The sequence below is a fragment of the Siniperca chuatsi genome, linkage group LG9 (assembly GCF_020085105.1).
Source record: "Siniperca chuatsi isolate FFG_IHB_CAS linkage group LG9, ASM2008510v1, whole genome shotgun sequence".
In the NCBI taxonomy this organism is placed as follows: domain Eukaryota; kingdom Metazoa; phylum Chordata; class Actinopteri; order Centrarchiformes; family Sinipercidae; genus Siniperca; species Siniperca chuatsi.
The window spans coordinates 13,025,031-13,049,983 of record NC_058050.1 but is presented as its reverse complement, the minus strand read 5'-3'; the positions used below and the strand labels follow the sequence as shown (position 1 = coordinate 13,049,983).

Sequence of the window (24,953 nt, the reverse complement as noted above, 5' to 3'; positions counted from 1 at the left end):
AAAAAACTATTTAGCGAACATTTTTTGTGTTGAATTTTAAACATGTGGCCACTTCTTTTACTGCAACTGCACGCTAATATCCTGCAGCAAAAAGAAAAAGCTTGATGGTTGGATACTAAAGTTACATCTCTCATCTTCTTCTTGAGACAAACTTTTTGCAAAAGTTTTGTTTCAATGATCACAGTGCCAGGAGTTATTTCCACTGGACGCTGGGAATATAATCAGCTTTGGAAGCCAGGCAGGGTTCAATGCCTCAGAAAAAGCATTTTCAGACAACAGGCGAACAGGTTTCAACTTATCTTCTGATGCTCTGTGGGGAAATGTTTACAAATAATCTTACCACAGTAATGCAATGTTTGCACACCATGTACAAAATGCAAAAAAGTCGTGGGACAGATGGACAGGTCTCATCACAGGTCAGGTTGCTCATGCTTCTGGTCCTTGGACTCCTGTGATGAGTAATAAATAACTCTTCTGCCATCTAGTGGTGAAAAAGAGGTGTTGTCACGTCTCCTCCTCCTCCTCCTGACCCAGAACTTTTTGGCTCAGTCACATTTGGGAGATGTCTGGGCATGTGCAGCTACGGTGACCTACTGTAACCAACACAACTATTGTTATTAGTGTTTATTTCTGTTTTGGTGCACACAGCTTTGCGTGACTGCACACGGGTTAGACCCACTCAGATCCCCGCAGGGACAGGTGCAGTCAGAAGACACGCAAGTTTATCCAGAAAACTGTTGGAAAACTGTGCGTGTGTGTGTATTTGAATTTGGGTGTTTCTGTCTCCGTGAGAACCAATTTTACTGTAAAGACCTGCAGTTTCTCAGAGTGCAGGCCTCCAGTTGTTCCCTGGCTTTTTAGGGTTTTAGAGGCTTGGTTTTAGAAATAAGGTGAGGTCAAGGTTACCGTAGAGTTTAGACAATGAAAAAGATAAGAGGTCAAGGCTGAGTTAGCAACCAGGCAAAGCAACTGGCCTGGGGGCCCCAGACCGTCAGGCTTCAGGTTTACTATGTGGCAATTAATTGTTGAAAATTAGTTTGTTAATCCTGCATACTAGGGCTGTCACTTTTTATTCCTATCAGTAAACTAAGCTAATAAATAAAAATGGAGGACACTAGCGAGCAGTTCATAAACTGAATTGATCAAACCCCTAAGACAACACCTGCATTATTACATAATCTTGAGGCCCCATCTTGTAGCCTTAATTACTTCAGTACATATTGTGCTTACATGGTGCATTTTACTAAATAACTCTGTGCTTAATCAACTTATCACAAACTAATCCCTAATTACTAACTAATACATAAACAATGTACGTAAATTGGGAGAAAAGGGAGTCAATTGGGGCGCATAGCTCATCTGCACGCAGGGCGCCCAGCCTTGTAAGAGGTTAAATGATTAAAAGTCAGATTTAAGGAATAGAGAATTAGTCAATGTAGGCCTCTAGCATGGATAGACATACAGTGATCTGTGTGGAAGAGAGAGAGAGTGATGGAAAACGTGCATCCATATGTGTGATTCAACATAGACCACTGAGACATACCTTGTTGATCCGTGTGCTCAAATATTGGCTATTTCTAATTTGGTGGATGCAAACAGCTGATGTGAATAGAAAACATACATACCTAAATGTCACTTCTCATACATATCTGCGATCCTTACTGTTAACCTGTTGTATTTTGACATTGTTTATATTTGATTTTGCACCTTACTGTTCACTGCTAAATATTTATTCATGATCAATATACAATTAAAATTTATGATCACTACAGTTAATCCATTTACATCTTTGGCATTGTGTTTATTTTGGATCTGCACCTTACCATTAACCAGTTTATTATTTATGATACTTACCATTAACCTCTTACATTTCTGGCATTGTGTACAATTGGTTTTTGCACCTTACTGTTATTTCGTATTTTTATATTTTGTTATTTGTTTATATTTGCACTCTATATATTGCACTCTTTCCTACAATTTCCTTCAGGATAAATAAAGTAATATCTTATCTTAAAAAATACAATAAAAAACCAAACCTACCTGACCAACATCAGTCTACATCCACAGTTAAGATAATAGAAAAGTGACCTCTTTGACCTTCTTTGACCTTTCTTCTTGACCTCTTTCGCTTGACAAACAACAAATTTGTGCATTACTGCCATCATCTGTGCATTGACAGTCTCAGCATGTGAGTATGAGAGCATGTTGAGGCTACTGGCTGTCTACTCTGCTCAATAAGATACCGTTACTTCCATTGTCGTTAAATACGTTAAGGCACACACTGCTGTGTGCTCCAAGACAGGGAGTACAAAGTAATGAAAAATTACTTTATGAGTCACTCACTGTTTATTAATGTGAATTACTGCCTATCAGTATCAGTCAGGATTTTGTTTGTCGCTCTGACTAAGGAAGTGGCTTTGGTGGACTATTTGAACACCCTATATACGTGATGTATGAGTTTTGGTACACACGTTTATATGCAGCTTGAGAGTTTTCTCTTCACAGATTAGCATCTTGTTTGTCTACTATGGATTTTATCTGAACATATGCTTTATGGTCAGGGTTAAGTTGTTACAATGATCACATTCAACGCACTGAAGAGATGTGAAAATGACAAATTCCAAATCTTGGTATAAATATGTTAATATCTGAATTCTGTTTATTAAATCATACAATAAATGTATTAAATGCATTAAATCCCTTTTTCTATGGCAATTTTATTTGTGCCCTTTTAATGTAAACTACATTAAACACAGTGCATGAATTCAGCATCAGATCTGGGTCATCCATGCCCAAGCTGCAACTTTGAGAGATAATGAAAGGGTTGGTGCTCTAATGCCATTTCATTTAATTTCATTTACAGATGCAAGCACAACTATTAAAAACAAACTCACAGATACACAAGCACAAAGCCTATAAAACTGGGAACTTTTGTTACAAAAAATAGTTTTAAAATTTTTTAACTTCTTTCAAAATATATGATTGTTGAAAAAATGTAATACTGTTTTTAAAATCAAAAACTTCTCAAATTTAATTTCAGGGTTTTGCTCAAATGTGTTCAGCAGACAACTCCAAAGAGCAAAATGTCCTCTGATAAAAACTTCATTGTCTTATCTAGATTTTCAAATTTAAAAAAAGTTAATAGCCATAAATAAAAAGGCCAACAAGTAGAGCAGATAACAACCAGAACCACGTCATTTTAAAGCTGGGAGCATGATCTCCAGTTTGTGGGTCCTGGCAGCCTTTGGCGTTGTTGTTTGGCTTTAAATGATCAGGGTTTCCCTCGAAATGGACTGGCAGGCACTGATTGTCCAGCACTTCACAGGCGAGGATCAGATGTTTGGTTTCCTCTCGGATGCTCTTGATGCCACATGTCCCCGGTTGACTCCTCACAGTGACAAAAGTGAAAGGCTGCTTACTGATGCACAGGTTCTCCTTGTATGTCTTCCCCCCTCTGTTTGTGCACACATCCTTCACCCTGTCCAGGTCTTTTGGATGGAGGAAGGACTGGGTGGGTCTGTCACAGCCCCCGTTATTCTTGATGTACTTCTCCCATTCGTTGTTGTTGAGAGAAGCGGGAGTGCCATCACGAATGTGGCGTTTGACGAAGGTGTTGTAGCCGTTGTTCCATTTGGAGAGCTGGCAGGGAGCATCGTTTTTGGCAAACGTTTGATGACCCAGTAAGAGACAGACGGCAAGAGCAAGAAAACCCCTGAGAGCAGCCATTATCCAGCAGTCCTAGAGTAAAACAAATACTATTTAGTCAACAGTATGAACAAACACTGCACTTTACAGCCTTTAACCAACCCCTTATCTGATTTACCAAATAAGTGACGTGACACGTAATAAAGTAAACAGTGTGTTCACAAGAGCATAATTTGACAAAGCCACAGCTGTCTGTCTGTGTAGTTTAAAAAACAAACAAACTGTGAAACCAGGAGAGGATGTAGAAAACAGCTGCTTGATGAGAGAACTTCCCTACCTTGTTTGGGTGGCAGTGGAGCCTTCTGTGAGCTATAAGTGATCTAAAAGCTCCAGATGTGAGATCTTTCTTCTGTCATTCAGTTGCGGTTCCACATTTCACTTCCTGTCAGAGGGAGTGGCCTAAACTATGTGTGCATTGCTTAAATTCGTCCACATGGCTGTGCTTTGGAGCAGAGGCCATGGTGAGACCTGATCCAGTTACAGCTATAAATACCTGTTAAAGGTCCAGTAAGCTCTTTTTGGATGCTCTCTGTATGTGTGCATGCTGTCTTCAGCACTACTGTTTGTATGTCTTTTTCAAATGGTAACTTTTAAGGTAAATTTGACCTTTTTTTGGTCATCAGGGCTGATGCCTTTCAGTTGATGCTATTATGTCTATGTTCATTAGCAAAAACAGGCTCAACTTTTCCACTGCATTTACTAAATATACAATAATTATGATTTGTACAGTATAAATAGAAATATATAATATATTGTCTGCTAAATATGCCTAAATAGAGAGATTGTAATTATGGTAATTTCCAGTTAGATCTACATTCATCTTCTTATACCACTTCTGTAGTTATATTCTCTAATATTAGGATAATGTAGGTTTAGTTAAAAAGGTCAAAATATAAAGTGATCAAAAACATTTGACTGACAGTATATATATACATGCATACATACTGTTGGTATGGTTATTTAATTCAGTTTCATCTGAATAAATATAGAAACAAATTTCTGATTGGTTCTATTAAGCAAACATTAACATGATGTTTATTGCAAATAATTGCAAAACAAGTTAAATGGAATCATAAAGTTGTTACTTAAAACAGACAGAAATAGTACAGCAGGCTCCTGTGTTTAAAAAAAATCTGGAAGAAATGTTGCTTTCATAAGTAAAATATAATTATGGTTATAGCTTCCTCATTGTCTTGTCTCATTTCTGATTTCTCTGTCTGTCCAACTCAATGTGAAACAATCATCAGTCCTCTGGAGAAATGTAGAAATGATACCATGACAATAACCAGGAGTCCTACCGTGTGTTCAGACCGCTGCTGGCGAGAGCTTCAAAATTCGTGTTGGCTGCCCTTCTAACAACGCTGTAGAAAGATTTGTGGAAGCTCTGACATAGATGAAACAGGAGGCAAAGTTCGTTCGAATGCTTGGAAAAACAAAATACAAGCGCAGGACTTCTAAATTCTGATTTGTTGCCGCCGAACCACGTCATAGCTCATATCATAAAGTAGCATTAACTTCCCTCGACACCCACACCGTAAAAAATGCTGAATGCCCAGTTGTAGTAATACATAAAAAAATGTCTCTTCCTCCTGCTGCATGGGCGCCGGAAGTATGACACCTTGGCCCCCCCACTTTACACCCCTGTCCCACATTCTTTTTATCACTGTATCCCCACAAATGCCCTTATATTGCAACACTTACAGTAAAAACACGTTTCAATCATTCCCATCCACTCTAAGACATTAGGTAAAATAAAGCAGGCAAACATAAATCGGGAAGAATATTTATTTCTGATGATGCAGGTCCCAAATTCACTGCTTACAGAGATGAAGGTATATTTGTTTTTACAATTGTAGCCTGCCAAGGGGTCCATTGTAGCCTCTGCAGGTGTTTTTGTAACGTGCCTGTTGGATGGTACGCTACATTTCTGAGATGTTTGTGGTCCACTTGGCTTTCCACAGCAATTTGTCTACTTTGGATGAAATAAAATGTCTTTTCAATTTTCATACAAAGCTTTCATCCCCAAGAAGTCTAACTCGTCCCTCTTGTCTCTCTCTGCACTCCTTTCTCTACTGACATATAAGCCTCATGTCCAAGTGTAGTCATAAGTCATTGGTGTTAAAGTAACAAGTCGAGTTGCAAGTCTTATGAAACAGCCTAATCAAATTAATCTTCACTTGGACTCTAAGTACACTCTGCTGCAAACAAGAACAAGATTAGAGAAAATAACTCTTTAACAACCTTTAAAATTGTTTTCCAGAGTTTCCCTGATAGCTTGAGATAATTCATATCTCATTCATATCTACTGGACAGATATTTGGCAAAGGTTCTTAAGACAGGAAACATGGGCATATCTACAAAGTTTAATGGTTTATTTTCTCCTTGTTCTTGTTTAATTCTTCGGGGTTCTGTCAAAATTCAAGCTACTTCCTTTGTACCACTTTTGCCGCTGTAGAGGATGCATCCAAACGTTTTGGGGATGAGGTGGTTGATTTTTGTATGTAACATGATCCAGATATGGTCACACACACAATGAAGAAATTCAAGCAGGTGATGTTATCATTCAAGTACTTTAATGAGGTGCCCATGTTGACGAGTTATATACAGCAATAAATCAATCAGACAAAGATGATATATGGCACCACAAATCATTTTTTCCAAGAGAATGAACATGTGTACATAAATATAACTCATCCATTTACAACCGTAATGTTTGGACAGCATCCATTTATACTAAACACTTTAAATCCCTTAAGACCTTCATCATATATCTTTTATTAATTTGATAGGACTTCCTGTGTGTTTTAATACCAAATTCTCCAATTTGTGTCCAATGCTCAAGTCCTGGGGTAAAAAAAAATAATATTACATTGGGTATCATAGGTAAACATTTCATAACTCTATTACATTTCATACAGTGCAGTGTGTTTCAAGGCAGGATGAAAAAGATGAAATAACAGCCAAACGTGAAACAAAAAACCCCACAAAATATATCATACAAAGTATTTACATGAACCACTCATGCATCCCAAGCATTGCGAGAGCAAACATACAACTCAGAGGCAGCAAACAGACATATTTAAACCAAGTGTTTCACGTGCAAACTGGAAAAATGGCTGATACCAAGACTGCTAAGATCACTAAATTTAGGTAGGGAATTAAAAAAAAAAGTTAAGTGATCGGGGCAGCAGGTGATGTGTCCAGTTTACTATATAAAATGTTTTTTCCTGTTGCCTTTTGTAACTGATGAGTGAAAACATGTTTTGCTTTCTGTCGCCTGAGGAGACATGGATCAGTGATAACATCATTGGCAAGAGGGAAGAAGAGAGTATTTTTGCGTGTGTCTGGACAAGCTGATGTCAGCTAGGGCTCAGTCTGAGGAGACGGCAAGGGTTCTTCTTTCTTTTCTCCTTCAGAGGTGGTGTTCAGAACCATGGCTTGTTTTTTCTCTTTAGCTTTCTCTGGCTCCTTCATCCTGAAACATCAAAGGGAAGAGTCAGTCCTACTGAGTCATCACTTATGCTGCAAGTATGCTGTCAGTGTAGTTCGTTATGTTATCCAGCAGAGGTCCTTATTTGTTTAAGAATAGTGGAGCCCTAAATGTTGTTCAGTTACCAGCATAAGATGATTTAAACATAAGAAGTGTTTTAGCCCACCAAGAGTGAGACATGTTATATGATAATTAAGTGGATAAATACAAAAATAATTACAAGAGGGAAGAAATGTGTTAACGTGGATGTCCACTGGATGTGGCTGCATCACGTCTCCACTGTGGTTTGAATGTCCACTGGAAGCATTTCAAAAGTAGAGCATCTGTTCTTCAGCAACCACTTTTCCAATATAGTTTTGAGTTGTTTTGCCGACACTTTTCATGTTTTCATGTTTCAGTTGCGATGGAGCCAGAACGTGTCACGTCTGCATCCAGTGAACATTGCAGGTTACACTGTAGTTGCACTGCATCAATAGCCAGCAGACAAAACACCTAAAATTTAAGGATTAAAAGATTATTCTGCTTAGTATAGAGTGATGTTAAAGTATTTCTAAAACACAGGCAACGCTCTGGGAATTTCCTATGGCTTCCCTGAAAGTTTATAATGTAAATATATATATATAATACTATTTTCCTAACAGTTGGAATTTCTTAAGCACTAATACTCTAAGAGAGGTGTTAAAGTCTAGCCCAAAAGGAGATGTCACTATGAATGGGTGGTTAAAGATGTGGTCAGGAATCTAACTCTTAGAAGTCAAAGTTAAGGTTTCGAGGTCAAAGGTTATGATTTTGAACAGTGACCTTGGCATGGGAGCAGGCCGGTTACTGGGTAGGACGTCCCAGCTAGAGGTAGAACTGTCGCAGATCAAAAGACAGAATCACATGACCAAAAACAGAAAGACAACATTTCACAGAGGCTGTGTGCAAACATTTCAAAATTCATTCCCCTCTCCCTCCTCTGCTCTTACTAGATACAAGGATTGGAGGTGACATTTTAAAGTAATTGCACACGGCTGATTGACATTATGAAATCCAGTGGTTCCCAAAGTGGGATGTAGGGCCCTTACATGAGCCTACATGAGCTGAAGGCTCCTTGACAAGGATCCAGGGGACACCACAAGCCGAGTGCCATATAGTCCCGTTATATTCAGAGAAGGCAGACATCTCTACGGCCAATACCTCCAAAACTCAGCAACTCACACCAAAACACTAGATGAATAAATAGCACTACAGATAAGAGGAATATGTTGCCTACTTTTTGCTTTTGGGGTGAACCGTATGGTGGCTGACAAGGGCAAACGCACTGCATCTTAAGAAAACACATTCAAATAGACGAAACACAAGCAAATTAAGAAAAAATCGTAATTAATTTGACAAATGCACAGCATTTAGAAAACACGCTGCAAATACACACAACACAATCAGATACACCAACTCACTGCAAATAACGACAATGGAAGTGTTTCCAAAGGACACTAAAAAGTGCTTATCATGGCTTGGACACGCTTGTTGTTGCCACGGTTTGTGACTCATTAAGTTATTGAAGTCGGTCCGTGTATCATCGATTTATGTTTATGTTGTGGGTTTCTGACTTCTGCTACTGCTCTACTCTGCGCATGCGCTGAAAGTGGCTGCTGCTTGTACCTCGCAAGACCTTGCAGAGCGAGAAAGTGGAATTCTGTCAGTAATTTTAATGATTTGTGAGGAGATTTAGCGTTTGACAGATATTAACCTTTACTGTCCTACCACCAGTGTTGACAGATGGCATGTAGCCTGCATGATAATGATATGGGCATTACCAGACCAGAAATACAATGGCTGTCTGTCATCACTGATGAACCTGGTTATTATCTCTGATTAACAGTAGTTTTCCAACATTTTTTTTCAAATTCTTTCAAATTTACTGTAATTTTCAGTTTCAAAAATGCTTTACAAACATTTTCTTTGAATCTGCATGCTCCCACGAGGTAAGTGCATGCTTCAGATCAGACTGCACATGCAGAAAGTGGAGAAAGTACAAAACAAAATAACAGAAAAACAATGATCGGATGATACGGACCCCACTTCATGAGTCACAAAACTTTTTCGTGTCCTCTCGAAACACTTCTGTTTTTGTTTTGTGGATTTGCAGCATGTTTTTTTATTTGGTCGTGTTATGTGTACAGTATTTACAGCGCGTTTTCCACATATTGTATGTGTTGTCAAATTAATGAAGACTTTTCTCTTAATTTGCTTGTGTTTTCGTGCGTTATATGGGAACAGTTACAGTTACACATATATGGGAACTTTGGGAACCCCTGATCAAAGCAAAGGTTAAATCACTGACTGATGGGACACAGGGGAACAACCCACCAAACACTTTCGTTAATGAGTATTATAAATATATATATATATATATATATATATATATATATATATATATATATATATATATATATTATAGTAGTACTATATATTGGGAAACAGCCATGTTATTGCAGCAGAGGTCAGAGAATCAGATTATCCTTAGCACTGATCTTAGGGGTTGCTTTTAATGTTTAAGGTGAAACCTTACAAAGAGGATTATACATTTACTGACATTTCCATTAGAGCCCATCCAACACTGTTTCAAAGCCAATACCAATATATCTGTGATTTGCCAGTAATATCGGCCATGCCAATGTATTGGTCAGACTCTAATTTCTGTCAGGTTTTCAACATAAATTTTAATTGTTCCTCCACATGACTGTGGGTACACAGGGCTCTTCTTTAACTTTAATTTCTTGTAAAATAAAATGGATTTAAAATGCTATATTACATTCCCAGTTTTCTTCAGTAATTCTTTATTTATCATGGTATTGATCTAAGATCTGCGCTTAAGGATATCTGTCAAGCACAAGAAGAAGAAGAAATCACAAAAACAACACTGTCAGTGCAAGTTGTGCATCCTTGTCAGTAACGAGATCAGGTAAGCCACCTGTTTACCACGACTGTTTCATGGTGGAGAAGTGTAAAAAATCTGTCAAGAGATAGGAGATGGACAATCAGAAGAGACCAGATGTTTCCACAGTGACAGCTCCCACAGTTTCTGCAGATCGCCCAGTTAAACCAGAACAACAGCAGACTGGTGGGAAATGTCTACTGCGGAAAACAGGCCACTGACATGACCGAGCAACACAGCAAAGCTCCTTACCGTATCGTCTTCACGATGAAGCGAATGATTACTGCCAGACCTACACAGCCACACATCACTCCTATCACTATCGCTGTGACTTCACCTGCAGAGGAGAAAAAGACAAAGCGGCATGACACATCCAAATCCACAGGAAAACATCCAAAAGTAAATAAACCAAAGCAGTTAAATTATTTAAAGTACTGATAGTTACTTTGTTTTTTGCAAAAACGTTCAGGAAAATCGCATGTAGTCTTACCAGAAGAGAGCTCCTTCCCTGATTCTACAACAAATAAGATGAATAAATCATTAGTAAAATCACAATCAATTTTATCTTTCTGCCTCACAGTTCATACATATTTATTTGTTGGTTTATCTGAGAAGAATCTGCTGTTCAGCTGTTTGAAAATGTTATGTCTAGTCAGGCTTGCTGCCATTGACAGCAGTGCTGCTATCACAGGCCTTCCAGTTCAGTCACTCACTACAATGAGCACTTTACACAAATTCTTTCTCCTTTGTCTTTGTCTACCACTCTGTCTCCCTCTTTCCCTTCTCTGTGTCTCTTTTTCCTCTCCCTTTTTCTCAGTTAGACTCGCGTGATAACAATGGAGTCAGTGTTTCGTTTTTGCAAATCCTTTTCTCTAATCAGCTCGCAAACAAACACTGCTCCCCCTTGCTTTTCCACCACTTCCCCTTTATTTCTGTCTCTCTCTCTATCCAAAGGCTCTTTCCAACAGACAAAGTCACCAATAATCCTTAATATTCCCACATTTCTCTCCACATTCCACTTTTCACTCTCTGCATGGATTGTGCTAATTGCTAGCTTTGGTCTACATGGCCACCCACTGGCTTGTTGTTGTGGTTTGCATTATGAGCAGCATGCTGGCATTACAATCTCACAATGTAGAAGTGCTGTTGGGGTAAAACACTGGAGTTCACAGCAGTTTGTCTGTGACCTTTTGCAACTTCACATTTGTGCAATTTGAAAGGATAAACTCTAAGAATATACTAATCATATATTCAGTGATGGAATGTAGCTCTTACAGCTCTTATGTACAAAGATGAGGTACTTGTACTTTACTTGAATATTTTCTTTTTATGCCAGTTTCTACTACTTCTATGAGGGAATTGTTGTACTTTTTACTTCACTATAATTATCTGACAGCTTTGGCTACTAGTTACTTTAAAACATACAAAGAGCAAAAAATTGGTTGGCCAAAACAATCAATTGATTAATCGATAAAATAATCAGCAGATTAATCCATAATGATTATAAGTAATTTATAGGCGAATGTCTGATTCCTAACAGAGCATATGCTTATCTGTCATGTCAGCAGTCAACATGGGAGTGCGGGTTACACTTTTTATAGCGATGAATTATCTCTTCCTACATGCACGTCTGTCTAACCTGCAGTGAAGGAGGTGAAGATGACCCTGTGGTTGAGCGGCTGTGTTGTGCGATAGTTGTCCTGCAGCAGCATCCTATTCAGATCTTCAGCTTTACTGGAGTAAAGTATCGTCTCCATCTTCAGCAGCTGCAATGGAGAGGTGAAGGGGAGAGGTATGGAAAAAAACAATTACAGTAATGTGGCACTAAACTTAAAACAGAAAGTAAGTTAGTAGCCATGCTGGCAGTGCCTACATGTACCAGGATGCATTGCTTGCAAGCTTCTGACACCCACACTCAAACAGCGAGCTTCTGTATAGCAACAAACTGAGTCTAGCTGCACTTCTACCGTGAATATCACAACAATAACCGCTTCTAAACTAAAAACTTCCCCACCGCAGGCAGAGACTAGAAATCCAAGCTGATGTAGCCTGTAGTTCTTCCTTGCCTCCAACTATGTCACTGTCCTGTCCAATGACAGCGCTGGATGCAGGAAGAACTACTTGGCAATCTCAGTTTTCTCTGTCAATAAAGCACTATTTATTTATTGCTTCAATTGACTACATTTACCATCAACAATGACTGGACAGCCACATAAAAAATGCAGAATTCTCCCTATAAGAGGTACCTCAAATGCACAGCGTTTTTTTTTTATAATGTTACTTATACATATTTCCTCTAATCCTAAAACAGGGATTCATGTAGAAGCTTTTGTAAGATGAAATCTGCCACAAAAAAAAACACTGTAGCAAATCCACTAATGCTAGCAGTGCAACGAAGAAGCAAATTCTCAGTTACACACCCATGCACATTAATGTACCGTATCGCAAGCTCTGCTGCAGTTAGGTAGTGCAGTTGATGAGAGAATATCTGGTTGTTTCACTTCTTATAACAATGTAGGATTATTCAATTTAGAAATTGGGAAATTGTATGCTCTGTGGTGATTTGATTGTAGAGCGCAGGAACTCAAGAATACAATTTATGGGGCCAATAATTATATTATTGGCCAATATGCACATTACCAGTATGTGTAAGGCCAATACAAAGTGTATCTAGGCTGTGAAAGGTGAACATTGAGTTGAGGCATGTAGGATCGAGTCTCAGCTTCTCAGCTTTACCTGTGCCTTTGAGATTTGAACCCTCTCATGGAACAGAGTCCAGATCACACTCTGGTAGCAGGGAGGCGTTGTTAAGGAGCCATTGTAGCGATAGTAGCGTCCCAGATCGTTAGGGAGCAGGGACTGGATGTCAAAGGCTGGGATGGACACCTTCTGATCTGCCAGCGAGCATAAGGAGGAGGGAAAAAAAAGAGTATGTGAGGTCGTATAGATACTACTGCTGGAGCCAAATATCATCAGATTCAATCAATCAAGCACACAGAAGAAAAACAACTGATTATGAGCTGTTTTCATCTCTCCATCATTGTTCCATCAGTATCTTAAATGCCTAAAGCATTGTGTCTCTGTTTATGTTTTTCTTTAGAACCAAATATTTTTTATCGTCACATAGCTTCCTTCTTTTTTGACACGTAGTTGTCATTATATGTATTCAATGAACTGTGAATGGGGAGCTGGAGAATCCATTTATATTTAATTCAATCAATCCAAAAATGGAAATGGAAACTGTAAATTACTAAGTTATGGGAGAAAAAGATTTAAACGCACAGTATGTCATTTCTGCTGCTAGGGGTCTCTCACATCAAAACAATAATAAAAGATGTAGTTTGATGACGTTGTAACGTAACGTGGGATCATGGGAGTTGTTGTAGTCTTCATCACCATTGGTGTGATTGCAGTCAGCTTCTCCCAGTTAGGATTCCTTCAGTGTTCATCGTTCAGGAGGTTTTTACCGGGAGCCGAATTATCCGCAGAGGTCTCCTCCTCTCCAAAGCGAACCGACCAGGTGATTAAAAACGGTAAAAACACTGAATAAAGCAGTTCACATTAAAAATCAGTGTTTCTCGGATGCTATTTGGTGGACAAAGGATGTCCTGGAGGGGCTGCAAGCCAAGCTGCCACTAACATTTGCTCAGCTTGTTTCTCTGATAACTCCAGACGTCCGATGACGTCCTCATCTGCTTAAATTATATAGTTAAAAACGACCAAGATCTAAAAAGTATATAGTAAAAATGTGGCTTAAAACTAGATAAAAAGTAAATTTATGACAGCTTCTGGCAGACAACCACAACACTAATGCATGCGCAAAGGGGATATGATGCCATTGACAGGCAACCAAACAAAACGGACCGTTACCTTGATTAAAATTACGGATTTCTCTAGGTTTGAAAATTGTTGTAAAGATTTGGGATAATGTGAATACACAACTCAACAAAATATATAACATAGGCCTAGTCGTTTTTAGACATTTTAATGCAGACAAGTTACATATTATACCTTTAAGTCACTCGCTAACCTTTTAAAACATTGTTTAATTTAGAAGAAAACAAACTTTCATAAATTACTCAATTTATAAATATAAATATAAAAGGAAGAGTGTTTTATAAATTACCAGCATGTCTGATGCGGCTCAGGTAGTTGAGGATGTTGTTAAATGCCGGGTTGGTCTCCTCACCTGTCTGGGAAACCAAAACTTAAAAGATTAATACATTGCTCAAAATAAAAGTGTAAAACAATTACTCTTCTTATTCCTTCATAATGTTGTGTATTGCTACTGTTTATTAGTATCGTTTTATTACCACAATGAGAATTCCTAAAACAGCCAAGCCATCACTCTGTGTCATTGCTGTGGACATGTTGGGGTAGAGCTCAGAGTTGTAGTGTACCACATGCAGCTGGAGAGAGGAAGAACACTGTTAGAGCAAGAAAGACGTCCTGGTTTCTCCTCGTGACAGCTGAGGGTTAAAAAAAAACAGAGAGAAAGAGAGGGAGAGACAGGGAGAGGGAAAGCTGCGTGCAAACTCATTTTTCCTTCTGAGAGTGTGACCGAAGAAAAATAAAGAGCGACGAGGAGACTGATGAGAAAGAGCTTAATTGTCTCATTATGTAATAAGACCACTCACGCACGACAGGTTCCATTTTCTTTTTACCAATATTTGTCCTCCAGTTCTTTTTGTTTGTGTTTTTTTCTTATCATTTCATCGACTGCATGATTTTTGTCTTTTTAATCTGCTTAAATTCCCTCACACCTCTTCCTCTTCAACCGCTCACCCATGAAGAAACTGGTATTTGGCATACCTGGACAGATGGACAGGAATTGAGGTGCTGAGACAGCTTACCTTCTCTCCTTACTTCATTCTTCCTCTACTTTCTCCATTTTTTCCTTTCCCTCCAAAGGTCACTTACAAGTTTTATGTGTGCCTCTCTTTTGGGTCTCTTTGGCAATCTATCCCAAAACGTCTGTTGCTCTCCTGTCTCTGCACCCCTCTCTCAGCCTACTCTAGAGGACATGAGTTCAGTGTGTTCAGTGTTTCCATCCCTATCACACACTAAACCAGAAAGGGGATCCAAGCTCACTCAGCTATAACAGATTTGTGTGTGTGTGAGAGAGAGAGACAGCGAGAGAAAGAAAATATGAGATAAAAAGAGGGATATAGTCATAGAAGAGTAGTATACCAAGTAAGCAAGAACGGGACTCAAAACTTCCAGCATTGTGCCCATTTGTTCCTACTAAACATATAAATCTTGAAAAAGAGGGGTTACTAGGGCCATAACTATTTTCGTTAGTTTAGTTAATATATTCAATTTACTGTCATATATAACCAACAAAAACAGCAAATCATCACATTTGAGAGGCTGAGGAAGCTCTTGGGATTTTTTTATTTTGCCTTGGACAATGTGGTAAATCAATTCTTTTTCTTCCATTTAAATAACGTCAGAATTGTCATAATGACAAGATTTACAATCTCAGTTCATCCTTTTGTATAGAATCTTGACCTTCTTTGAAAACTACTATTATCACACTACTTGACCTTGAGCGTCCCTTTACTCAAGTCATGACTCAGTCTTGCTCTCGTCTGTGGATTTTACAGTTTGTAGTGAGCTGTGTTTAAACATACCTCTGCATCCGCACTCAGTCCGTTGATGGTGTGTTCGCTGCCCCCGTGACTCGGGCCGCCGCTGCCCCAGTGAAGGTGCATTTGCACAGCTGTAAAGAGCCAGGGCAGCCCCCCCAGCCCCATCCAGTCTGGCAGCTCGATCACAGCTGATGGAGAGAAGAGCAAAACAAGAGCTGACTCTCTGAGTTCAACAGACGGAGGAACTGAACAAGAAATACTAGGTAGGGATATGATGACAAAGTGCAATTTTTCATAAAAATAAATATAGAAAATCTTAAAATTTTAACTCATCTCCTGAATGTATTAATGGGAGTTAAATGTCTGCTGCCAGGTTACAGCTGAGGATGGTGCAGTATAAACAGATCAACCGTAAGGCTGCTCGGATACCTGGGAGACTAGGAACTGGAAATCAGCTGGCTGCCATAGTTACCTGTGTGTCCGTTATTGTACATAGTGAAGGGCTTGTTTCCGTGCTGACTGTAGCCCAGTGGGGTCAGTGGGATCAAACTGGTGTCATATTTAGTCTGGGTGGTTAGCACATCAACGGGGGACTGAGAAGTACCACTGCAGTCAGGGAAATACTGCGACCACTCAGACTGACCCACCAAGCCTTTGATAGGAGAAAACACAGAAACAGCGATGTCACACAATCACACAGTCCACTGGCTCCCAGTCATCCAGTGAACAGCCACTGATCAGTCTCTAATTACGCAAGACAATTATTCCTCGATGTTCTCTTTGGGTTCACAGCCTCATGGTGGTGAATTTAATAAAACGTAAAATACATTTGAAAAAACAATACTGAATGTATAAGCATGGTATAAAGTTTGAGGGTTTGGTCATAACAGGCAATGAAAGCCTTTCTTACATACAACGTATCTGTGACTGCACAAGGTATTTTTTATGTTTGAGCCATTATAAATGGCTATAAATGTTGAACAATGCTCTCTTTGCTATTGATGGTACATGATAAATCTGAATCCCTATCCCTGAACCTGCTTTTCTGCAATCTTTTGTTGTACTGAATGAATTCTGCTCTGCATCAGACTATCAAGACTAAAACTGAAATCAAACTCAAATGCAGATGACATGTACGTCCCGTGAAACTAAGAAACTCACACAGACAACAGCAGGCTAACAACAACATGCTGACAAAAGCAGGTGATTTTGGCACTTCATTGAATAACTAATGTCAACAGATAACAACCACAACATAATCAATATACAATGTCACTTGAGCCTTATTTTACCTCTTCCAACCTTGGTTTTACAGTATTATCCAGATGTCCTGATATCATCTGTATCATTGTAGTTAAATTACAGAAATAGATAAGCCTCGTAAGGTATAGATCTAGAAGGTGTCATGAATAACAGTAAACTAAAATGCTGTTGAGCTTAATGAACATCTGAAAAATTTGGTCACAATTAATGCAAAAAACAGGTCACAAAATAATAGATTTCTTTAATAAAAAATGTATTTGATCTTGCATTAAGTAATGTGAAATGTTTTTCTCTAAGCCTGACATTTAGATGAGATAATAAAAACTCTTTCCTATATAAATTAATATGTTCCAAGATAATTCTTGAATTAAGTGTCCCTTTCTTCGTGCCAGTGGAATGATTTACAAACACTAGTCTTGTTTAGAGTAAATTCCCACAGACACTACAAACAGATGTAATTACTGTATCCCAAAGCCAGATTTTTAAGATTTACAACTTGTTATAATTGAATTTTTTTTTCACGACAGGCAAAAACATAAAAATAGCTACATTTTTTAGAAATGTTTTTGTGGTCATAACACAGAGGATTAACATCTCATCACAGTGTTATATGGTTCTCAAACATATTAAAAATCAGCTGAAAATCTACAACTGATTCCTGAACGACAAATTCAGCATTTGCACACAATTAAAACCTGATTAGTAATAAAATGATAATAATGTTAAAATTTAAAAAAAGAATAGATAGAAAGAAGTACACAACATAAGATTATAGTTGACAATATGTTTTCTGTACATTATTACATTAATCAATATACAGATTGAATGGTTACAGTTGGGTTACTGTAAGCATCTACTGCATACAGCAGGTCCTCTGCTATATACTGCTAATGCCACAAGTAATATCAGCTAATATACTTATGTGTCTACTGTATATGTACTTTATACTTACATAGTAAAATATGCTCCATATTTCAAATTCTTTGGAAATTATCTCTTCATTATCGTACAAAAATTGACATGAAGAATTAAGAAGAATTTAATTAAAGATGGACAGAGAAATATTGAGAAAGTAAGTGAGGGAGAGGAGAGTGATTTAGGCTCTGGTTCAGTGAGTTAAAAAGAACCTGGTCTCCCCAGCTGCATAATAAAAGAAAGTAAGAAAAAGGAGTCTGAAAGAAAAAGAGAGTGACATGTCAGTCGAAGAATCTGAATTTCAATTGCAAGAAGAGGAATGCTTTAGAAAACAGGCCCACTGGAGCGCCTTGGTAGCTGAATGATGCCACATGGCATGCCACATGCCACATGGCCGCATGGTTGCAGGTACCTGTCCCTATCCAATAAATGTCAGTAGTGTGCAAATAAAGTATCCAGTCATATATTTGCGGTTGCAGGTTTTGCAAATGTTAAAGTACTGTACCATGTTTGTAAGCCATGGATCATGATTATCGATCTTAACATATTCAAATCAACTTCTTCTACATAAACACAGTAAGTGCAGTATAGACCCAGTCTTCCCCTCAATCATCTCTCTCTCTTGCACACACACAGTGTAAGCAGTGTAACATTACTGATGTAAACACATACCACATCTCCTCTCCCACTGCAACCCCCCACCATGCACTTCTAATCTGTTCTCTGCCCCCTACCCCTCACTACTCTCCACAGCAAAGCCCCGCACCACAACCCAACTTCAAAAGTGAGTCCCACGGCCCCGCCATTGGTCGTCATGGAGGTCTCCATGGTAACCCGGAGGCCGAAAATTCTGACCCTCTGCGCCTGCTCTACCTCTCCCTAGCATGCCATCCCTGTCCTCAATACAGCCAGGAACAAAGACACACACATATGCAGATTCACTCACTCGGACCATGATGAGGAAATGATGGAATGTGAGACTGACTCTCCCTCGATTACTTTACATAACTCTCGTGGTAAGAAGCATCTCTGAAAGTGTGTAATTCTGCTCTCTCGTGTGATAAAATGTTGTGTATAACAAAACTGACTTTCCACTTCAGCTAACAGCTCAGCAGTGGCCACATCATGCAATGATGTGTCACACAACATGCCTCACACACACCCTCACCCATTCAAGCACTGTGTGGACTGTGGATGAATCCCAGTGACTTTTATTTTGAAAATCCTTGACAAAATAAAACAACAAATTAAACACATCTGACAAGGCAAGATCACTCAACATATTGGCTACAAGTCTAAGATTACAACACATGTTTCTGCACAACACACTTACCTCCATATGTATAATAATGTAATATGTATGATAATGCATAAATGGCCTATGTACAGATACCAGTTTGCTCCAGGCACAGCCTCTACAGTTTGCTGTGTATTCTGTATGTAATGTACATTGGTGTTGCTCTCCTGAATACATGCAGAGAGTGGTGGTCTGTTTGCCCCATTCATTCCCACAATGTCATTGTCCACGGCATAGGCAGCCAGTGTGCGTCCACAACACAATAAACACATAGGTTATTGTGCGCTGCAACAATAAGGGCACGATTTGGTATGCTTTTGCTTCAGCCCGTCCCATCTCCCTCTCTCTGTCCAGCACCCTCATCCTTGTGCACCTGCCTGCCTCCCTCTGCCTGCCTCTCTATCTGCCTTTTTCTTGCTTTCTTCCTCTCTATCTCCCACCACCCCTTCATCATCTCTGTGTGACTGCTGTGCTCATGCCAGCTTGTTGAACTGTAACTAATACAGACAGAGAGGGAAGTAGAGGAAAACAGAGGGAGAAGAGTTGGGAGGGAACAAATCCTACCCAACTCACAGAAGCTTTTATGATAGTTCTGTCATAAATGTTTTAGAGATACGTGTTTAACATGCAGTGAAGTCAGGGTGAAAAGACTGCGTATAAGTAGTTTCATTCAGATATTTGCACTTATTTTCAGGAAAACCATGCATTTCTTATTACCTTAAGTCATCCTGTATTAGACATTAAACAGCTTGAGCAGGACAAAAAAATTTAATCATATCACATGTCTCCACCTGCTACCTATTTATTACAGAATTAACTTCAGGATTTTGCTTCTGGTCTATAAAGCTCATTATAGTATAGCCCCTGATTAAACATTATATCTGAGATACGTACGACTTCTCCAGATTATCATCCACCTTCTGTGTACGTTGTTCTCTGCCTTTTTTTATCACTCTCTGCTACACTTTGAATTGCTTTTGCAATTTAAAAATAAACTTGAACTTGAACTTACCACTGTAGCTCCAGGTAATTTCCTCTGAAAAAGAATAAAAGAAAAAAACTGACTTATTATGGCCAGTTCTCGTTCTTCAAGTTCACAGTGGTTCTAAATTTGATTTCCAATAAACACTGACCATGTTAAAAGCATCATAACTGTGAGATTAAATATTATATATTTCACTCGAATCTATAATATGTTATGTTTTCATCACTTCTAATCTACAACCTACTGGCGCTTCTAATATCAGCCCAGTACAAGTCTAAACAACAACTTGCCTAACTACAGTGGTGATACAATGGTCCTCAAATATTACTCAGATCCAATTGTTATGTCTGGATTTTACTGCTGATCCACTACTACAGCTCAAATCTCACATGATGCTGATTATTATGTTAATTAAGACCTTACCAGCAGCAGGGGCAGCTGTCCACTGGAAACACAGAAGCATTAGAAGGATAAAAAGACCCAAAGACTCCATGTTAGCCGTCCTTGCCCATACACAGAAATGAATCAAAGTGGACGGAGAGATGAGGAGCAAGTGTGAGAGAGAGAGAGACAGAGAGCGAGCGGGGGGGCTAACTGGGTCCAGCAATCCCACCTGCCACAGCTCTGTTTAACAGCCAGTGTGGATCTTACGTGCTGGCTCCACTCTGGCATACAGGAGACCCAGAACAGATCTCAGCAAGAGACAGATAAAGAGAAAGTATGAAAAGAAAAGAGAAAGAGTGGGCAGAGGTGGAGAGAAATCAGGGAGAGACGAGACTGCAAAGAGGGACCACTGAGGGAGAATTCAGTGTTAGTTAGGACAGAGAGAGGGACAAAATCAAGGGCTGAGAAAAGAAGGTTACTGCATTGGGGGTACAAAAAATAGGGAGATGGGTAAAGGAGAGTAAATAAAAGAGAAAGACAAAGGGGCCATATTATGCAAAAATGCACAGATCACAGGGGAGAAATGAAAGTGCGTCAATCTGAGAGGAGATGTCTGACTTGCTAAACTTTCTACAATGGACAAAGAGTTCCTAAGTTCTTGCTGGGTGAGTGTTTTAGTTTGACAATAAACTTCATCTGATCTCATTTGTCCTTATTAATCGTTCAGTAAAAACAGGGCAGGAGAAGAAGTGAGAGAAGAGAGTGACGAGATGCCACACTGGCTAGCAAAGTGTTTCCCAACCTGTTTTGCTAGAGAGCCTGACATATGAAACAATATATTCTCTGGACCCCTTGTTACAGGTTTCATGTCTATGATTTGGGAGCAATTCGACTGCAGGTTGTTCGATTTGAATATTTTTAGAGGGCTGAAGAGGTAAAACTATACAGTATTTCACGAGAAAGGACCAAGCATGTAAGTCTGAAAAATAAAGACAATTCATGCAGCAGAATTGTTTATTATTGTTTTTTTAAATTTTCTGCCCCAGTAATCATCTCACGACCCCTTGTGGGGTCCCATCCCGCTGGTTGGGAACCGCTGGGCTTGCAAAAGGTCATTATATTTTATTTTTTTTAACTTTTTATTTGTGCCATACAATTCATGCATTCCATCATTTAGTAAGTAAACATCTCTGCATTCTCTTATATATCTTTACATATGAATTTAATGGAATAGAGGCATGTGAATAAGAAACAAAAACCAAAGAAACAACAACAAACCTAATATAACTGAAAATAAAAATAATAAAGTAATAATAAAAAAAATAACAATAGCAATTTTCTATGTTTTAGCTCTTTGTTTTTGACATGGCTAATATCTGTGGTTATATAAAAATGACAATTTTCAGTATTATTTTAGCTGTGATCTTTTCCATAATGATCACCTCTTTCACCTTTTGTTGCTATTGTTCTGTGTTTGGGGCTTGTGGCTGCAACCATAGGATTGCAATAGTTGTTTTTGGCTACTTAAAACTAATCATTTGATTTCCTAAGGGGATGAATAAGATGAATAACTTTGGATCGAAGTGTAATTTTGTATCCAAGATTAGTTCTATTTCCGTTTTAACTTCCTCCCCTGCACATTTGGATTTTCCATATTTAGCCTTTATTACTGGGGTTCTGAAATACCTGTTTTTCCACCCAAACTCCCTCCAATTTGGACTATTTGTTAGTTTATGACCAGACAAACAACTTTCATCACATTTATTTTCAGAAAAGACTGTGTTGAATTCCAGTTCCCACCTTTTTTCACTATCCAAATCTTTATTCTTAAGATCGTGTTGCAATGCTCTGTAGTATTTCTTTGACTTTTCTTCTTCACATCTTATGAAAAGCTGTTCTATATTCGAAGGTTCCCTTAGTATGCTTTCTCATTCCTTATTTTTCTGCAGATGTCTGACTTTATTTATATTAGATTTATAATGATCCTGGGCAGGTAAGTTGAAATGATATTAGTTTTTGTCCATCAAATAATTGGCCAATATACACCAGCTCCCTGTCCATCCATTTCTTAAAGCCTGTATCAGTGCTGGATGGATGAAATTCTGGATTTATTGCAATTTTGGTAGCTCTTGATATTGATTTTGAAATTCTTAGCTTATTCCTTATTGTAGACCATATTGTCCATGTTTTGTCAACCCATTCATTCTTTATTTTGAGTTGTTTTCATTCTTTCTGGCTCATGAATGGTAGAGAACCTAATGGTACAGGAGTTCTGTTTCATTCCCACCCACATTGAATCTACATCTTCTGTTATCCATGACATTATTGTTTTGAGTTGTGCTGCTTTAAATTAGATTTAAACTCTCATAACCTTTTTAGTATTCTTGCCTTTTTATTTTGCCAAACAAAATCTGAAATAATTTTGTCTCAGGTTTTAAAAATAGATTTTGAGATAATTAATGGAAGTAATTGAAACATGAAGAGCAGGCGTGGTAATATATTCATTCATACAGTTTCTACTCTACCTATTAATGTCAGAGGTAAAAGCTCCCACTTCAAATCTTGTCTTATCTCTGTTGTAAATTTTTCATAGCTAGCGCTAAATAATTTGACTGTTAAGGGTGTTATCATCACTCCTAAATATCTAAACCCTTTCTCGGTCCACCAAAACTTTACTTTTTCATCCAGTACAGCTGACCTCTCCCCAGAGAGCATCACTGCAATAGATCAGTCAAGAAGCTTCAGATTTTTTCATATTCATTTAAATCCTTCAACAGAGCAGGATATGGATGATGAAGGTTTGCTAATGAATGCGAGTATATCGTCTGCAAACAGTGATATTTTGTGTTCTTTATGTCCATCATCAGTTATTTCACATATATCTTTATTATGCCTTGTAGTCTCTGCTCAGTACTAACAGCAAATAATAAAGACTAAGGGAGTCCTCTTGTCTAACCCCTCTTTTAAGATGGAAAAAAACATCGGACACCCATTCACTCTGATACATGATTTTGGATTGTTATACATAGTTTTTATCCACTTCATAAAAATAGAATTAAATCCAAATACTAGTAGTATAATAATAGTGTTTCATATAGGAAACCCAATTTAACCCTGTCGAATGCTTTGTGTGCATCAAGACTGAGCATTAAGGATGTTTGTTTGTTCTTTTGGGCTCTTGATATGATATTTATAGTTCTTCTTATGTTATTTGCTCCCTGTCGAAGCGGAATAAACCCTGTTTGATCAGGTTTAATCTTCAATTCTCTGCTTGGCTAGCAATTTAATTTCTTGAATTGAAATGCCTGTATAGTCGTTCAGTGGGAATGTTCAACATTTAACTGTCTCTGTTAGGATTGTATAAACTTGCATCATTCTTTGTAGGAAAATGTTTAATGTTTTGTGTGTTTTTTGTTGTCCGAACAAAGACTGGCTGTGAATTGTGTTTAAAAATGTTGTGTTTCGGATTAACATGATGTCTCTATTAAAAAGGTTACATAAACTGAACATACTGTACACAGAACTTTATTGGACGACTTGTTCAGTTTTGGACAGTAGAGGGAGCCCTCTCCACGTGACATATTGTGGGCTGAGTCCTAAAACGGAAAATCCACCCTAAAACATAATTTACATCGAGTCATTCTTGCCTATAACTTTGTAAAGATTTGTTACAACCCTGGAACTGCTCCATAGGCAGCGAATAACGGAACGACGGTGGTAATTCTGAGCGGAAATGGTGATTCACAGCCACATTACAAAAAACATTTGGATGTAACACCCACGTGAGTCCATCACTTATTCATTGTCAATGGATCAACGGCAAACTGCCATTACGTCACCAATTAAAGTTTTGTTGCACTGATTAGCTGTATAAATTTAAGTAGTTTTTTTTATAAACTTAATCACTAAAATTTAAATCCAAATTGTGTTTTTAGGGTGCATTTCCCTTTAAAATATCAAAGGCAATCCAGCCAAGAGTCTTCTGATCTAGATTACATCAGATTCAAGGATAAACTGCAAAGGTTACATCACTTACTGCATTAAATATGGAAACTTTAGAAGACACATTATCTTGACTTTAAATAGCTAATAGATAGATAGATAGATAGATAGATAGATAGATAGATAGAAAGTCCAGTATTAATTGAAAGAAACTGTTATTTTCACTTGTGATCTGAACGGCCAAGATCACATCATTTGTGTTCCTATAGTCTTATTTATTTTCGCTATAGGCAGATTTTTGTAACCCCATCACAAGGCAACCTCAGCGTAGACTGTATTACTCTCCAATAACTAATAACAGGTCTGTATGTGTGCAGTAATTTGTTTCAGTGGTGACGAATATTTCTTGGATGAACTCTCTCCACTATTTTTATTTGCTCTCCATCTCTTCTGTCTGTTTC

At 38.3% G+C, this 24,953-nt stretch overlaps 2 protein-coding genes across 6 annotated transcripts; both read right to left on the bottom strand.

The window, feature by feature from the left end:
- Positions 1-2,637: 2,637 nt before the first annotated feature.
- On the bottom strand, positions 2,638-4,140 carry LOC122882127 (angiogenin). Its single transcript, XM_044209174.1, has 2 exons — positions 3,983-4,140; positions 2,638-3,738 (listed from the first exon to the last, which is right to left on the bottom strand). The coding sequence occupies exon 2, from the start codon at positions 3,724-3,726 to the stop codon at positions 3,139-3,141; it is 588 nt and encodes a 195-aa protein (XP_044065109.1). The 5' UTR covers positions 3,727-3,738; positions 3,983-4,140; the 3' UTR covers positions 2,638-3,138.
- Positions 4,141-6,256: 2,116 nt separating this feature from the next.
- Positions 6,257-21,326, bottom strand: ca14 (carbonic anhydrase XIV). 5 transcript variants are annotated; one of them, XM_044209175.1, is made up of 14 exons: positions 20,590-21,326; positions 20,194-20,217; positions 16,179-16,358; positions 15,749-15,894; positions 14,429-14,524; positions 14,242-14,308; positions 12,852-13,009; positions 11,755-11,881; positions 10,606-10,629; positions 10,368-10,452; positions 10,152-10,193; positions 8,451-8,504; positions 7,997-8,050; positions 6,257-7,180 (listed from the first exon to the last, which is right to left on the bottom strand). In XM_044209175.1, exons 1-14 carry the CDS (start codon positions 20,657-20,659, stop codon positions 7,069-7,071), a joined length of 1,239 nt encoding a protein of 412 aa, XP_044065110.1. In that variant the 5' UTR covers positions 20,660-21,326; the 3' UTR covers positions 6,257-7,068. The 5 variants fall into 5 exon arrangements, with proteins under 5 accessions (XP_044065110.1, XP_044065111.1, XP_044065112.1 ...); XM_044209176.1 differs by lacking the exon at positions 10,152-10,193 and having other exon boundaries at positions 20,590-21,325; XM_044209177.1 differs by lacking the exon at positions 8,451-8,504 and having other exon boundaries at positions 20,590-21,324.
- Positions 21,327-24,953: the final 3,627 nt, after the last annotated feature.

Bases quoted from the DNA above. Each gene is read 5' to 3' on its own strand.
- ca14 (XM_044209175.1), bottom strand. From the start codon at position 20,659: ATGGAGTCTTTGGGTCTTTTTATCCTTCTAATGCTTCTGTGTTTCCAG. The intron at 16,359-20,193 runs GTAAGTTCAAGT...CTCCTATCAAAG, and splicing joins AATTACCTGGAGCTACAGTG to GCTTGGTGGGTCAGTCTGAG. The intron at 14,525-15,748 runs GTATGTTTAAAC...TCCTCTCTCCAG, and splicing joins GACTGAGTGCGGATGCAGAG to CTGCATGTGGTACACTACAA.
- LOC122882127 (XM_044209174.1), bottom strand. From the start codon at position 3,726: ATGGCTGCTCTCAGGGGTTTTCTTGCTCTTGCCGTCTGTCTCTTACTG.